We start from the raw sequence: 16,753 nt of genomic DNA on the forward strand, positions 1-16,753 counted from the left end.
ACGATGATCTCCTCAGTTACTAGATAATTATATCACGCCATTTTGATCCATGTCTTTTGAAGACAGGAGGACCAGTATCAGCAAGTAGTTACGTAACAAAAGAGCACTCAGCTATCGATGCTGTGGAACCATTTGTCATTGCATTTGTGATGTCATAATCACACTGAGCCTTGAATCTCATCTGATTTCCCAGTGGACTCAGAGTGAGCTAATCAATACCTGGGGAGCTTGTCTGGAGTCCCTGCCTTGTCATGGGAACGGCTTCAGTCTTTGTGCCCATACCAAAGGTTACAAAGTTAGAGCTGGTTTTCAATGATCTAGTTTATATGGCTGGTGAGACAGTCGAAGGGAGAGTAATCTTGGATTTGAATGATCCTTTGTTCCTTTATTCGGTGAAACTGAAGATATCAGGCAAAGGATTTGTGGAGTGGATTGGGGAATCCAACGAGAGTCTAGATTACAACAGGAAAATCCATTGCAGTAACAAAGAAGATTATATTCAACATATGGTCACATTATGGGGAGCAGGTACAAAGCTGACATCATTTATAGAAAACTTAGTGCATCACAGTATATATTAATTCAGAGCTTTTTGACATTACATGTTGATACCTTTATCAAAGATCAAGGATCAAAAATCAATTTTATTCACCATATGCTGTGCATTTTCATCTATTAAGAATTAGTTGTGAGCTTGTACTTTTAATTGCAAATTTGGAACTGGTTGGCATCCGTCCGTCTCGAAGGACAATGGGTGATGATGATCATCATCACGAGCCGGGCAGAAAGTATGGAGATCCTGAGATGCCCAGTCGTCGTTCCCCCTCTCAGCCTCACTACTGTAGTCCAAAGGAAAGCTCATGAAACAATATGTTTGGCACCAGCTTGGTTGCAGGAGCTGCCGGGAGGATGTTCAACAACATCTTTAAGGGCTCCACTCTGGATTTGCTGTCTGGGTTTACTCTCGTAGCCTTCGCCTCTCCTGAGGCTGCCCACAAGGCAGTGGGGCTATTTATCCATAGCTGGGGATCTGGTTCTTGAGCACCAAGGTGTGTCCACACGACAGTGACCCTGTGTGCTACATATACAGGGGCCGGATCTCCTCCCTGTCCTCTGTGGTTCAGCTTGAGTCTGAAAGGAGCTCAGCTTCCACGTGTCGCCAACGAGGAGGCACCACGTGAAGCTTGCTGCTGTACTTACACATTCAACTCTCCTTTTTGCAAGCCTGCTAGCCAGTGGCGGAAGCTGAAAGTGGAAGCGACAAGCATTACCCACACTGCCACACTAGGCACATCACAACAGCCATTTTGACACCAAATTTGGAAATGAACTACTTATAAAATGATGAAAGTACTGTGTTTTATGGTATATTTACAAATTCAGTAAGTTGGGAAACATGCTGAAGTGATAGAAATAATACAGTATTCCCAAACAGAATAAATATGGACTAACTGTACTGTACTAAATCGTGACTATAAATAACAGTGACTGGGAATGAGAGAAAAACACTTTACAGGAAATAATAATGTTAGATAGCCATCATATATAAATGTACTATGTGAAATAGCCAAAGTAGAGATTTTTAAAAATTTCTAGCTGGTTCATTTCATATTCCAATATCATAAAAGCCTGATATATTGGGGCATTTTCTATAAGACACTATTGTACTGTATATAATGAAATTGGATTTCTCTCTCATGTCCTACCCAATAGCACTGAAAACAAACTATCTGATTATTTTCATGCTGCTGTTTGTGAGACCTTGAAAATTTTCAAATTGAGTGCACAGTTTCCAACATTAAAATGGTGGTGACACACCCAAAGTACTTAATTTGTTTAAAAGCACATTGGGCTTGAAAATGCATTCATTCATGACACGTGTGACACGAGTGATGCTGGAATTTTTTTAGTTTCTCGTTGATTTCTCTGAACTAAGGAGGCATCGAGGGTCAGGAGTCCTACACAATCGACTAGGTTGCTTTCCCGAAAAAACAAGAATGAAATCTCTGAGTTCTTTTTAAGCCACATTCACCAATCCATAATACCAATAGGTCACTAAACTTTGAATCTCTCTCCAATTTCCATGACTCTGACTATATATAGAGTCATAATGTTATGTAAGACTGAAACAGGCCATTAAGAGCACTGAAGCCATGCTGCCTATTAAGCTTCCTTCCTTTAAAACCTATGGTGATCCAATTTTATTCTCCTCAATTTCTTCCAGTTCTACCATACACCAACACATTAGGGAATAGTTTACAGTGGCCAGTTACCTACCAATCTACTTAACTTTAGGATGTAGTAGAAAACAAGAGCACCTAGAGGAAAATCACACGGTCACAGCAAATTGTGCAAATTTCTCACAATGGGAGATCAGTTGCCAACCTAGGTCACTGGATGCATGAGACAGCTCACTTCTCTCTTGCCAAGTCATTATTTTCCAGTCTTGCTTATGTTCATCTCATTCTCCAGCCAGGATTTTCACCAAATTCACCCTCCTAACTTTGAATCTCAATTCCCCTAGCTGGTCAGGGTTCACTGCAAGTGCCAGCAGTATGCAGGTAGCAGTGATAACTTCGCTGGGAAATTTCTCTGGTTCATCTCCCTCCCAGGATGACAAGATTTCTCACAGTGCCTGTTATTTATAAGACCACTATGTTGTTCAAATTGCAATTTTCTGGATTGCAGGAGATAACCCTGATCCCATAAAGCACTGGTCATTTGTGAAACAGCTGAAAATCCTTAACATCAATTTAGATGTCCTTGTATGTATCCTTGGGTTGCAGGGTATCAATCCCTGAAATTTGTCTTTAATGCATCTTTTTAAAGTTTAGAACAGATGCAATAGTCAATAACTTCACATTGAGGAATATAGCTACTGTAGAGAAGAGCAACCCTGTGAGTTGTGTTTGTGTGTTCAGAAGTTACAATGCCCACCAAGTTTAAATTTGGGCTCAATAAAGGCTCTGCAAATGGGAAAAGCCTCTTCCCTCACCACCTGTTTGTGTAAGGTAATGTTAATGAACTTGCAAACTGAGAGTGAATTGCAATGTGGTTAATAGTGATACTGTTGGGGAGATGAAGCGGGCCACATGCTACTTGGATAATGTACATTTAAATGAGGTAGAAGACCAGAGAGAAGTCAAGACTTAGATACATAAATTACTGCAGCTGCAATGCATATTAATGCCGAATAAAGGCACTGAAATTGAAAAGATGTTACAACAAACTGGAATAAATTACTTGTTACACTGCAAATAAAAGCTGCAGATGTAGGAAATGGTAAACTGCACTTCGTGGGTTATGGCTAGTTCTGTGCTCACGGTTATAAAAAAAATAAAACAGCACAGAAATTGTTTCAGGAAAGACTTACTGCAATGATATTGGAAGTGAGAGGCTAAAGCTTTCTTGAAAAATTAAACAGACTACAGGACTGTCAAAAATGTAGGTACATGTAGATCAGAGGGTCATAAATAAAATGAATGCTACCACCAGATGTGACTGAACCAATAAGCTGAGATGCACCCACAGGAACGCTGGATATACAGTGGCATGCAAAAGTTTGGGCACCCCGGTCAAAATTTCTGCTACTGTAAATAGTTAAGTGAGTAGAAGATGAACTGATCTCCAAAAGTCATAAAGTTAAAGATGAAACATTCTTTTCAACATTTTAAGCAAGATTAGAGTATTATTTTTGTTTTGTACAATTTTAGAGTGGAAAAAAACAGGAAAGGAGCACCATGCAAAAGTTTGGGCACCCCAAGAGATTTGAGCTCTCAGATCACTTTTACTAAGGTCTCAGACCTTAATTAGTTTGTTAGGGCAATGGCTTGTTCACAGTCATCATTAGGAAAGGCCAGGTGATGCAAATTTCAAAGCTTTATAAATACCCTGACTCCTCAAACCTTGTCCCAAGAATCAGTAGCCATGGGCTCCTCTAAGCAGCTGTCTAGCACTCTGAAAATTAAAATAATTGATGCCCACAAAGCAGGAAAAGGCTATAAGAAGATAGCAAAGAGTTTTCAGGTAGCTGTTTCCTCAGTTCGTAATGTAATTAAGAAATGGTAATTAACAGGAACGATGGATGTCAAGTTGAGGTCTGGACGACCAAGAAAACTTTCCAAGAGAACTGCTCGTAGAATTGCTAGAAAGGCAAGTCAAAACCCCCGTTTGACTGCAAAAGACCTTCAGGAAGATATAGCAGACTCTGGAGTGGTGGTGCACTGTTCTACTGTGCAGTGACACCTGCACAAATATGACCTTCATGGAAGAGTCATCGGAAGAAAACCTTCCCTGCGTCCTCACCACAAAATTCAGCGTCAGGAGTTTGCAAAGGAACATCTAAACAAGCCAATGCATTTTGGAAACAAGTCCTGTGGACTGCTGACGTTAAAATAGAACTTTTCGGTGGCAATGAGCAAAGGTATGTTTGGGGAAAAGAGGATGCAGAATTTCATAAAAGGAACACCTCTCCAACTGTTAAGCACGGGGGTGGATTGATCATGCTTTGGGCTTGTGTTGCAGCCAGTTGCATGGGGAACATTTCACTGGTAGAGTGAAGAATGAATCCAATTAGATACCAGCAAAATCTGGAAACAAACATCACACTGTCTGTAAAAAAAGCTGAAGATGAAAAGAGGATGGCTTCTACAACAGGATAATAATCCTAAACACACCCCAAAATCCACAATGGACTACCTCAAGAAAGCAAGCCGAAAGTTTTGCCATGGCTCTCGGAGTTCCCCGACCTAAACATTGTTGAGAATCTGTGGATAGACCTCAAAAGACCAGTGCATGCAAGGCGGCCCAAGAATCTCACAGAACTAGAAGCCTATTGCAAGGAAGAATGGGCAAAAATCCCCCAAACAAGAATTGAAAGACTCTTAGCCGGCTACAGAAAGCGTTTACAAGCTGTGATACTTGCCAAAGGGGGTGTTACTAAGTACTGACCATGCAGGGTGCCCAAACTTTTGCTTCGGGCCCTTTTCCTTTTCTGTTATTTTGAAACTGTAAAAGATGGAAATAAAAAAAGTAATCTTGCTTAAAATATTGAAGAAATGTGTCATCTTTAACTTTATGCCTTTTGGAAATCAGGCTATCTTTTACTCGCTTAGCTATTCACAGTAACAGAAATTTTGACCAGGGGTGCCCAAACTTTTGCATTAGGACTGACATTCAGAATTGAGCAGTGTTCATGATATTGCATAAATACAATTGTGCTGTGTTTGAATAATTCAATTTAATTTCCCTTAATCTTCCACTTCCAATCCTCCCCCACCCTGGGCCATTTCCAAGAGTATAGCATATGGTTGAGCAAAACAAAGTGATGTTAATGTGGATTCTTGACAACAATGCCTGTATACTTTGTTATTTTAGGACTCTTTAGGGTTGGGTAGGCAGGGAGCAAGGAAGAATCATGGACCAATTATTTAAGAATGCACTATTAAGCTACTGACCCCTATCTGTTAAAGCTTTAATAACAAATTCATTTTGCTCATGCAGTTTGTATGTTAAGAAGTGAAATATATCTATATACTACTAAAACTCTCATGCTCTATTTGTTTGTGACCTCCAATTAGCCCAAATGCTGCATTACAGCGGCACTTTTTTTAACTAAATCAACTTAAAATGCGCTAACTTACAGAATGCATGCAAAGTTCAGGGTTATATATTCATATAAAATTGCTCACTTGTTAATCAACAGGCCCTGCTTTCCCCAACCTGAGCTGATTCCACCTTTAATGGAAACCGCAACGCAATACCATGACGCATGCACACGGCCAGCCTCAGCAGCGCCTCACGATGCTCACAGCAGCGACACCAAGTGGAGCAAAAGGGCAGGGGAGCCCTATTTCGAGTGGTCACATACTGCATCTGCAGGAGTGGGACAGATCAAACTGCGATCCATCAATAACAGATAATTAAATCTAAATGTAATGATGTACTTCCAAACACCCATCAAACCCTTTGCTGCAGTCAAAGGACAGCGGTGACTATATCATGTCCATTTCGGAGAGTGCCAACCACATCATCAAGAATAATCAGTGTCCTGGAGGCTTTGGTGTTAGTGGTTTGTAGCTTCTATCCAGCATTAAGGTAAAAAAAATATACAGCCTAATTATGCCGTGTAAAAGGAGAAGGGGAACACTATGGTCAAGAAATGACGCCAAACGTCATCGGGAAGCGCTAAGGAGAGGGAGAGAACAAGAACCAGATGAGGCCAGGGCCGCACGACTCCAGGCTCAGAACAAAGAACAAACCGCAGAAGAGATGAAGAGATGGGGGATGAAAGGGCTGCACCTCTCCAGAATGACAAAAACAGGCACAGGAGGAGGAGAGAGGGAGAGAGGAAGAGACAAAGGAGCAGAGAAATGCACGTCTTCAGGATCAGAGGCAAACAACAAACAGCAGTAGAGATGAAGAGACGGCAGATGAAAGGACTGCACATCTCCAGAATGGTAACGAGAGGCATAAGGGTGGCAGATCAACCAGAAACGTTACCATCAAAAGTGTCCTTCGTTAAATGAGGAGGAGCTATATTTGCCTTGCTATGCATATTTTTTCTTTAAAAAACTGAGTTTTTCTTCTTTAATTTCCAAAGCACATCACATCAGACGGCACTACCCTTCTCTCAAAGGCTAATTCACAATGGACTACCTCAAGCGGCGCAAGCTGAAGGTTTTGCCATGGCCTTCACAGTCCCCCAACCTAAACATCATTGAAAATCTGTGGATAGACCTCAGGAGAGCAGATGGCCCAAAAATCTTACAGAACTAGTAGCCTTTTGCAAGGAAGAATGGGCGAAAATCCCCCAAACAAGAATTGAAAGACTCTTAGCTGGCTACAGAAAGTGTTTACAAGCTGTGATACTTGTCAAAGGGGGTGTTACTAAGTACTGACCATGCAGGGTGCCCAAACTTTTGTTTCGGGCCCTTTTCCTTTTTATTATTTTGAAACTGTAAAAGATGGAAATGAAAAAGTAATCTTGCTTAAAATATTAAAGAAATGTGTCATATCTTTAACTTTCTGCCTTTTGGAAATCAGGTTATCTTTTACTTCCTTAGCTATTCACAGTAACAGAAATTTTGACCAAGGGTGCCCAAACTTTTGCATGCCACTGTATACTTGATTAAGAGCTACATGTAGGACTTGTTTCTGTGCTGTAAGGATTTTGTCAAATCCTGTGACAAAGTCCAGTCTATTTCCACCTGTGAGGGCAGAAAGGGTCTCATTAGTTTAATGTCTCACCTGAACGTGGCATCTCCAGAATGCCAGTGTCAATTTTATGCACTGTCAGAGTGGAACTTAACCCACTAATTCCTGACTCAGAACTGAGATTCAAGTTCGTGGTTTGCTATAAGATCAGATTTTGAAAAATGACTCATCTAAAAGTTTTGTTGATCCCATTTGAACAGTCCTTCTGTCCCTCATTACTAAAGGATCAACTATTTTGTATTTTACATTGAACTCCGTCAGTGCCGTGTTTTGGTGAGTGATTTCCTGTAGCAACTAGCTTGTCAGGGGATTGGAAGGCAATCTCATTATTATATCAGTGAATGCTAGAAATGTGACTGGAGGACTGTGGTGAACTACATATACCTGTCTGGACACGCCCCCCCGCTGACTGCTCCTGTGGCTCCTCCCATGGACCCCGGTATAAAGGCGATTGGAGGCACAGCCCCGGCCTCAGTCTCCAGGATGTTGTGTGGTGGTCACTTTCTGCCTGTTCTTTCTTCCAGCCAATAAAAGCCTATATCTCGCCTCACGTCTCTGAGAGTTATTGATGGTGCATCAATGACAAAATACGACAATTTATTCACGTGTTCCAAGTCATCAGGACATTGAATCCTTAATCTATTAATTAGACTATTAATCATAGGTCCAAAGTTCACAGAAAGGGGTGTGATGGAGTTTACTAAAAGGAGTTTAGTAAAATAAACTATTTCTTTATAATGGAATGTTGTAATTCAAGATGATATCCAGGTTGATTCCAAGTAACTTTAGGAAGGAAATATAAATTTGCATTTATATAACATCAGCCACTTCTTTTCAAAGCCCCCTAAAGTCAAGAAGCACTGCCACAATACAGCAGCACCATCATCATCATAGAGCCCCACCATCCAGATCATGTTCTTGTCTCCCTACTGCCATTGGAAAGGAGGTACAGGAGCCTAAGATCCCACACCACCAAGTTCGGGAACAGTTATTACCCTTCAACCATCAGGCTTCTGAACCAGAGGGGAGAATCTCATTCATCTTAACACTGAACTGATTCCACAACCTATGGGCCCACTTTCAAGAACTCTACAAATCATGCTCTCAGTATTATTTAGTTTTTTGTTCTTACACAGTTTGTTTTGTTTTACTCATTGGGTGCTGGTGGGTCTTTGTGTGCAGTCTTTCATTGGTTCATTGTAGCTCTTTGTTTACTGTGAATGCCTGCAAGAAAATGAATCTCCGTTTAGTATATGGCGACATATACAGTAAATACTTTGATAATAAATTTACTTTCAACTTTTTCTAACTTTTAACATGAGTAGAAATGTGGAAGGCATGGTAGTTCATTTGCACAAGAAGTACCCATGAAGCTAATTTATGAAGCAATGAATGATTGAGAGAGAGATTGGACCAAGGATAACTCCCTCATAGTTCTTTAAATTAATGTCAATGCCTGTTTTATGTCTGACATGACAGGTAAAGACGCACTTTAAAATATCGAAAAAAGACTGCACCTCTAAAAGAGTATCATCTATCCATTACTGCACTAATGCACCAGTTTGTGCTTTTGGGCTCAGTACTCTGGAGTTTGTGCTTTTATGGTCAATAGCCGCTATCTTCTGACACATAGTGCCACCTATGCACCCCAGCAACAGACAAGAAGAAAGTAGGAAGATCAGATCTATCTGTACTGTGTTTTCTGCTTTAAGCTCGGAGACTAGCCAGAAGTTTTCAAGTTCAGAATTGCCATAACCTATTGTTCTGCCACTGTCCCTTTGTATTAGACTGTCAATTACTCATTTCATACACCAGAGTGAAGGTAAACAAAATGTTTCAGACATGATGAGAGATGATTTTTAAAAAATGGAATATTCAATGCAGGATTTAGAAAACGTTAATTGCTAATATAGTACTAACACGGTGCTGGAACTGGTAGTGGAACAGCAGCTCGATTACCTGATTAGTGATTCAGAGGTCTGGAAGATTGATCTACAGACCCAATTTAAGTCCCATCATGATAATTCTAGAATTTAAATTCAGTTAATAACATGGAAATTGGAAAAACAGTACAGATATTCTTCATAAAGATGGCCACTATGAAATTATCGTTACATCTGATTCATTAATATTCTTCAGAGCTTAATGCGACTCCAGAGCCATCCATGTAATTGACTATTAAAAGAAATGCCCTCTGAAATAACCAAGCAAGCAACTCATTTCTTACTAGCACCTTCTTAAGGAGCCATTGGAGGTGGACAATAAATGCTGGCTTTGCCCAATTTTTCTCAACTGCCCAAACATAAACTGAATAAAATAAAATGGAAATAGTTCTATTTGTCTGTCAAGTAGGTAATTTTATTTATGTTTATGTAACAGCAGCATACTTGTGCATTAATTGGGAATGTGAAGAGATGGAGATTTGTAGCTACTCAAAGAATGACAGAAACATTATTTACCACAAAAATATATGTTTCACTTAATAATATGAGAATGTTTGACAGCTTCGAATTTGTTTTAATCAACACTTCGTGTTCTTGCTCCTGATCATCATCCATTAATCTTTGCTCCCACCGCAGCACCTAATTAATCAGAACATAGAACCACAGTAATATTATCAAAGTGCAATTAGGCCAGGCCCATTATCTGCCCTCTCCCCGTGGTCCTGCTAATTCTTTTGTTCAAGTAAATGAAAATTCTAAATAACAGCAGATGCTGGAAATCTGAAATAAAAACAGAAAATGCAGGATTCTTGAGTCCCTGGTATTAATACTTGACCTATTTATTTTCCCTCTTGCTCATGAAATAGAGAAAGATCTATTTATGGGGAAGCTATTTTAGCACTCGAGGAAGAAAGGATTGGGAGGATATGGTTATTACGTTAGTTACTGTACTTAAACAGAAATGGGAGAACCCTCTTTTGGAACATACACAAACACAAGAAGGACACAAGTAGACAAGAAAATAGGAGTACGTTAGGCCACGGCTGATCGTTCCCAGGTCTCCTTTTAAATTATCTCCAGTCAGCATAAACCACATGAGTTGAATGATCTGTGCCTCTTGGTGTAGTTCCACATAAGATGCTGAATTCTTCAGGCAATAGGAAATGGCTAAGCTTTGCATTGGAGTGATCTAGTAAAGTGTTTTTTTAAAACAGAAAATAAAGACTGATTGAAGATTATCTGATCCTTCTTGACCTTAAGTCTCTGTGATGTGCAGTGCTTAAACTTAGTGGTGTCCTCTTTCTGCTTTGGTGCTCCACCTATATTTCTCAATCAAAATAAGGTTATATTTAAAACATCACAGCTCCTTGCTGTTTATAACTCACACATACACTCAGGTAGCCACTTTATTAGGTAGATCTGTACACCTACTCATTAATGTAAATATAGTATCTAATCAGCTAAAGATATGGCAGCAACTCAATATATGAAAGCATGCAGACATGGTCAAGAGGTTCAATTGTTCAGATCTAACTTCACAATGGGGGAGAAATGTGATCTAAGTGACTTTGACCATGACCAGTCGGGGTGATTTGAGTATCTCAGAAACCGCTGATCTCCTGGGATTGTGACACATAACAGTCTCTAGAGTTTACAGAGAATGGTACGAGAATCAAAAAAATCAACGATTGGCAGTTCTGTGGGTGGAAATGCTTTTTTAATGAGAGGTCAGAAGAGAATGGCCAGATTGGCTCAAACTGACAGGAATCAGAATCAGAATTAGAATTATCACCAGCATGTACTGTGAAATTTATTAATTTAGCAGCAGCAGTTCAATGCAATACATAATATAGAAGATAAATAAATAAATAGATTACTATATATATATGTGCATGCGTGTGTGTGTATGTGTTTGTATATATATATATATATCAAATAGATTAAAAATTGCGCAAAAACAGGAATAATATATATTAAAAAAGTTAGGTAGTGTTCACTGGTTCAATGCCCATTTAGGAATTGGATGGCAGAGGGGAAGAAGCTGTTCCTGAATCGCTGAGTGTGTGACTTCAGGCTTCTGTACCTCCTACCTGATGGTAACAGTGAGAAAAGGGCATGCCCTGGGTGCTGGATGTCCTCAATAATGGATGCTACCTTTCTGAGACACTGCTCCTTAATGATGTCCTGGGTACTTTGTAGCCTGGTACCCAAAGTGGAGCTGACTAAATTTTTATGACCCTCTGCAGCTTCTTTTGGTCCTTGTAACTCAAATAACAGGCAATAGTAACTCAAATAGCTACACATTACAACAATGGTGTGCAGAAAAATGCACAACATACTGAATCTTGAAGTGGGTGGGCTGCAACAGCAGAAGACCACGGATATACAGTCAGTGACCACTTTATTAGGTACAGGAAGTAACTTGAAAAGGCATTATCTAAACACATCACTGCCCTTTCTTTCCACAGATCATGATGCCGAGGGATTAGAACAGGTTCTTGAAGCTGGCACCCATGACTTCCAATTCAGCTATAAACTAAGTGATTCTCTTCCATCCAGCTTTAATGGCAAACATGGCAAAATTCGTTACTATGTGCGAGCACTCTGCACAGCCACTAGTGGAACCATAGCACTGGTGGAAAAGGACTTGAAAGTACAAGAAACGTTCAACCTTAACATGGACCCTGCTAATAAGGTACTGTGCCTATTTCTGTTTAATTCTACATCTATTAAGTAATAAATGCTATAAGCTGCTATGCAGCAGCAGAACAGACTGAAATCACATCTGACTGCAAACTTTGTTGCCAATCAACTGAAGGCACTTGCTTGGCTAGCAGCGCTGGAAATGTGCCCTATATTCTGGGTGAATGATAGTGACAGATTAGACAGAGAATATTGTCAGGACACTAAATTGTGACAAAAGAGCTTCCCGAATGCATCCAGCATGAATCTCCGGAGGCTGGATGCCTGTGAGCAGTGTCGTAGTGAGCAGAGCTGCTGTCTCACAGCTTCTTCAGCAGCCGGGGCACAGGTTCAGTCCGAATCACTAATGCCGTTGGTGCGGACTTCATACATACTCCCCGTGACCACTTGAGCTCTGCTGAGGTGCTCCAGTTTCATTGGACATCCCAAACGTTCGCAGGCGGCGGGTCAATCAGATGTCGTACATTGCACCTTGTACGTAGAATCTTGTATGTTGATGAGAATAAAACACAGTAGTGTAAGGTGGTGTAAAAATGCGTGCTCCATGGTCAGTGCAGATGGTAGGCGAAGGGACTGTGCTGTATTTCTCTATGATTCTAAGACAGTGATCTCCCACAGAGATCTGACCCTTTTTTGGTCATTTTTATCAAGGATTGTTTTGCCTACACTGCCTATTACTCCAGCCTATCTTGGCCAATGATGCACTCACTCAACATCATCACCATGATGTGCCTTGTCGTATGACGTGGAATATCATGGACTATGACCATGATTGTTCTTGGCAAGTTTTTCTACAGAAGTAGTTTGTCATTGCCTTCATCTGGGCAGTGTCTTTACAGGACAGGTGACCCCTGCCATTATCAATTCTCTTCAGAGATTGTCTGCTTGGCGTCAGTGGTCGCATAACCAGGACTTCTGATATGCACCAGATGCTCATATGATCATCCACCACCTGTTCCCACGGCTTCATGTGATGTTGATCAGGGGGCTAAGCAGATGCTACACCTTGCCCAAGGATGGTCTGCAGGCTAGTGGAGAAAAGGAGCGTCTTAACCTTCTTTAGTAGAAACGTATCTCTACCCCCCACCCAAGATGCACTCACTAGGTACCAAATCTGCATCAAACTCACATGCACATCTGTAGTTTAAATTTAACTCCTCCAGCAGTGCAGTGCTCTCTCAACACACCATCAATATGCGTTTCCTGCCTGGTATAATCTTTGGAATGGAACACACCATTCAGTACTTGTGAAGGGCACATACAATGTGGAACATGACAAAAAGAAACAGGAGCTGATTATAACAGTCCTTCTGGTTTTCTCTGCCATGTCAGATCCTGTGCTTCATATATACCACCCTTCCCCATAAATATATGCCCCATTCCCCTTCCACACAGGAAATCTGATTCAGCAACAGTTATTGATACACTTAGTAGTTACATTGAATCCACAGCACAGAACCTTGTATTTTGGAAAATTGTTCTAATCCTGTGCTGTGCCTCATATGTACTTCACCCCAGCCACCCAAATCTGACAATGTATAAACCCTGGACACTGAGCAGGTCACAGCAGACTGGAAGACAGCGAATGACATGACACCATTTAAAAAAGGACATAGGCAAAAGGTAGGTAACTACAGGCCAGTTTGGTTAATGTCTGTAATTGGAAAAAATGTTTGAAGCAATCACTAAGAAATGGTGAGACATCTGGATAGAAAAGGTCCACCAGGCAGGCAGAGCATGGATTTATGATGGGCTGGTCCTCTCAGACAAACCTACTGGAGTTCTTTGAGGATATACTGAGCACAATGGGTAGATGATAACAGGTGGATGTATAATTTGGTTTCCAAAAAGTATTCGATAAGAGGCTGCATAAAAGATTGAACCATAAGACAAGGATGCATGAAGTTAGGGATAATGTATTAATAATGTTTTAGCATTGCAGAGGATTGGTTAACCAATAGGAGGCAGAGAGTTGTGGTAAATGGTTGTTTCTCTGTTAGGCAATCAGTGGAGATCAGAGCTGGGCCCGCAACTATTCACAATATACTGTAGAATTAACAATTTGGTACAGGAGGCCGAGTGTAGTATATCTAAGAGCCTCAAGGCTTAGGGGAATAGATTTAGTACGGCAACGAGGAGAAACTGCTTTTTCCAGAGAACAGTGAATCTGTGGGACTCTGCCCAGGGAAGCAGTTAGGGGCTACCTAACTAAAAATATTTAAGACAGAGTTAGATGGTCTTTTGCATAGCAGAAGAAGTAAGAATTGGGGGGGGGGGGGTGGGGGGAAGGTATGCAGGTAGAGCTGAGTCCATGGCCAGATCAGCCACTATCTTATTGAATGGCGGAGCAGGCTTGAGTGGCCAGATGGCCTACTCCTGCTCCTATTTTCTTACGTTATGTTCTTTTGTGAAACTATTAAATAATTACACCTTTGAAGCATTGTCATTCTATCTTACAACAGGTATACTATTTTTACTCCTTTTCTCAAGCTTCCTCTGGTGTTTGCAGCTGAGAGAGACATCTCATACTGGTGCTGGAAGTTCCCAGGAGTCGCAATGAACGTAACAGTGGACAAGAGTGGGTTCGTCCCAGGCGACGACATCATCATCACGTGTGAAATAAGCAACCAAACACCAAAGTACCTGCGTCTAATATCATACACCATTGCCGCTGAGATCAAATACAAAGCATTTATCCAGGAGGCCTTTTGTGACCATTATCGGGAATTAATTGAGAAGACCAATCTGAAGACGATGCAGGCACCAATTGAGGCACCACCAAGACAGGTCACAAAAATCCTTGGATCCTTACAGCTGCCAAAACCAATGTTTGTCACTGACATGTCGAGGTGTAAGATCATATCAGTCTCATACCAGCTGGTAGTAGCAATCCCTATTCCAGCGCATCGAATCATGGTTACTACTGCAGCTCCGATTAAGATCGGAACAGTTCCTGTCCGCCTCACTCTATAGAGCTTGTTATTGCAGTGTCTGAATACTAATTATTAAATATTAGAGTTGCTATTTACTCAATACAGGTATCTTGAGATATCATCATGTTTTAACATCATGTGTTAAACAGGCTCAAAGACTACCAAATACCAACAGTAACATATATGCCTTTATCACTTTTCTAAAATAAATATATTATTTACATTTTTGTTGCAATGCACATATGATGAATATGGATAGTATTAAGAATATACCAAAAGGTCAGCTATTCGGACTTATTTATCATATGTTTGCGTTCAGGATGTGCTGGGGGCAGATCGGAAGTGTCATCACACATTGTAGCACTAACATAGGATGTCCAGTGTTCAGAAGAACAACACAAGCAGCAGCAGCAGCTGCAACAACAACAGTAAAACAACCCCTTTCCCACCCCCTCACACAAGCATTCAAACTTCCAAACCCCAGGACAGGTTGCCTCCGGTCCTCCAGTCCTTGGCCTCAGACTTGCAAACATTGGGCCTAGAACTTCTGGTCTTTGCCCTGGACTTGCAGACTCGACCTTCGGGCCTCCATCACCATAATCACCAACTTCAGCCTTTGATCCTCAGGCTTTCTGCCTCCGGACTTGCCAAGCTCTGGACCTCGACCTTCAGCATTACCATCCAGACTTCGCTGGACTCTGGATGGCAACAGGGTTGACCTTTGAACCTCAATCTCAGGACTCAGTGATCATGGGTTTGACCTTCGGGCCTCAATTTCTGGACTTCCACAGACATCCGACCCCAGTGACCTGGGGGGGAAGGTTACCAAACCTTTGACTCAGAACTCACAGACCTGGGGATCACTGGACTCTTCAGTGATCTGACCTGCAGAGCCTCCAACTTGAACTCCAAACACTAAAATATAGATCATAGAAAACCTACAGCACAATACAGGCCCTTCAGCCCACAATGCTGTGCCGAACATGTACTTACTTTAGAAAATATATCGGTTACTCATAGCCCCCTATTTTTCTAAGCTCCACGTACCTATCCAGGAGTCTCTTAAAAGAGCCTATCATATCCAAACAGGTTCCTGCCCAACCTCCCAACTCTTCATTCTCCCTTATTCTTGTCCCTAAACCCTAATCCGATCCCTAAACCCCCATGCTGTCCCAAAACCATCCCTTCTTCTACCTCTCATCAACCTGGCTTTTGACCCACTGGGGCAGAGGTTGAATTGGAAATTATACTGCCCATTCCCTCTCAAATCTCACATTTACTGATGAGGTGCTTGAGTGGAAACACTGCCTTGGGACTTGTGGCCATCCACAAGGTAATACCTTTGCAAGTAGGGGAAAGAAAATGCAGGAAAGGCATAAGTATTACAGAGATAGGAATGTTACGACTACAACAAAGAGTCACAATAGAAGCATTGATCCTCGCACCAAGCGCTCTTTCATATGTTGTGCTTCTCCATCATTTTCTGCTTCCCAAATTACAATTCCATTTACAATATTAAGTTACAAGCAAATGAAGGGCTATCTGGACTACCCTTCCTATTGCATGAAATGACTTATTATTAATCTACAGGTAAGAGAAAGATCTAAAAGGATGTGAATGAAGGTGTTAAGATTTTTCAAACAATCCATAAGCATTCAGATACCTAAAGCAAGAATTAGTATAATGCAGTGTGTAATGGTGAATGGGAGTTTCTCCTAATGACAGAAGGGAGGAAATTCAAAGGTTCTTGAACAATGGCAAAGTAGGGGAGAAGGTGTTACAGTGAGCAGTCATTACATGATTCCACGTTTGCCACTTACAGGTGGGAGAACGAAGTGAAAACTAAAGAAGGGAAGAAGTTGCATTATACTGAGGTTTTGGAAATGAACATGAAAACAGAAAGCTGTACTGAACCCTGATATACTAACAAAAAATTTAAAAACTGTAAAAGCACACTGT

General features: G+C 41.0%; 1 protein-coding gene across 1 annotated transcript; it reads left to right on the top strand.

Moving 5' to 3' along the window:
• The first annotated feature begins 251 nt into the window (after nucleotides 1-251).
• Nucleotides 252-14,834, top strand: LOC140739645 (arrestin domain-containing protein 5-like). Its single transcript, XM_073068026.1, has 3 exons — nucleotides 252-528; nucleotides 11,627-11,853; nucleotides 14,352-14,834. The coding sequence occupies exons 1-3, from the start codon at nucleotides 252-254 to the stop codon at nucleotides 14,832-14,834; spliced, it is 987 nt and encodes a 328-aa protein (XP_072924127.1).
• The last annotated feature ends 1,919 nt before the right edge of the window (nucleotides 14,835-16,753 follow it).

The sequence above is a fragment of the Hemitrygon akajei genome, chromosome 16 (genome assembly GCF_048418815.1).
Source record: "Hemitrygon akajei chromosome 16, sHemAka1.3, whole genome shotgun sequence".
Taxonomy (NCBI): Eukaryota; Metazoa; Chordata; class Chondrichthyes; order Myliobatiformes; family Dasyatidae; genus Hemitrygon; species Hemitrygon akajei.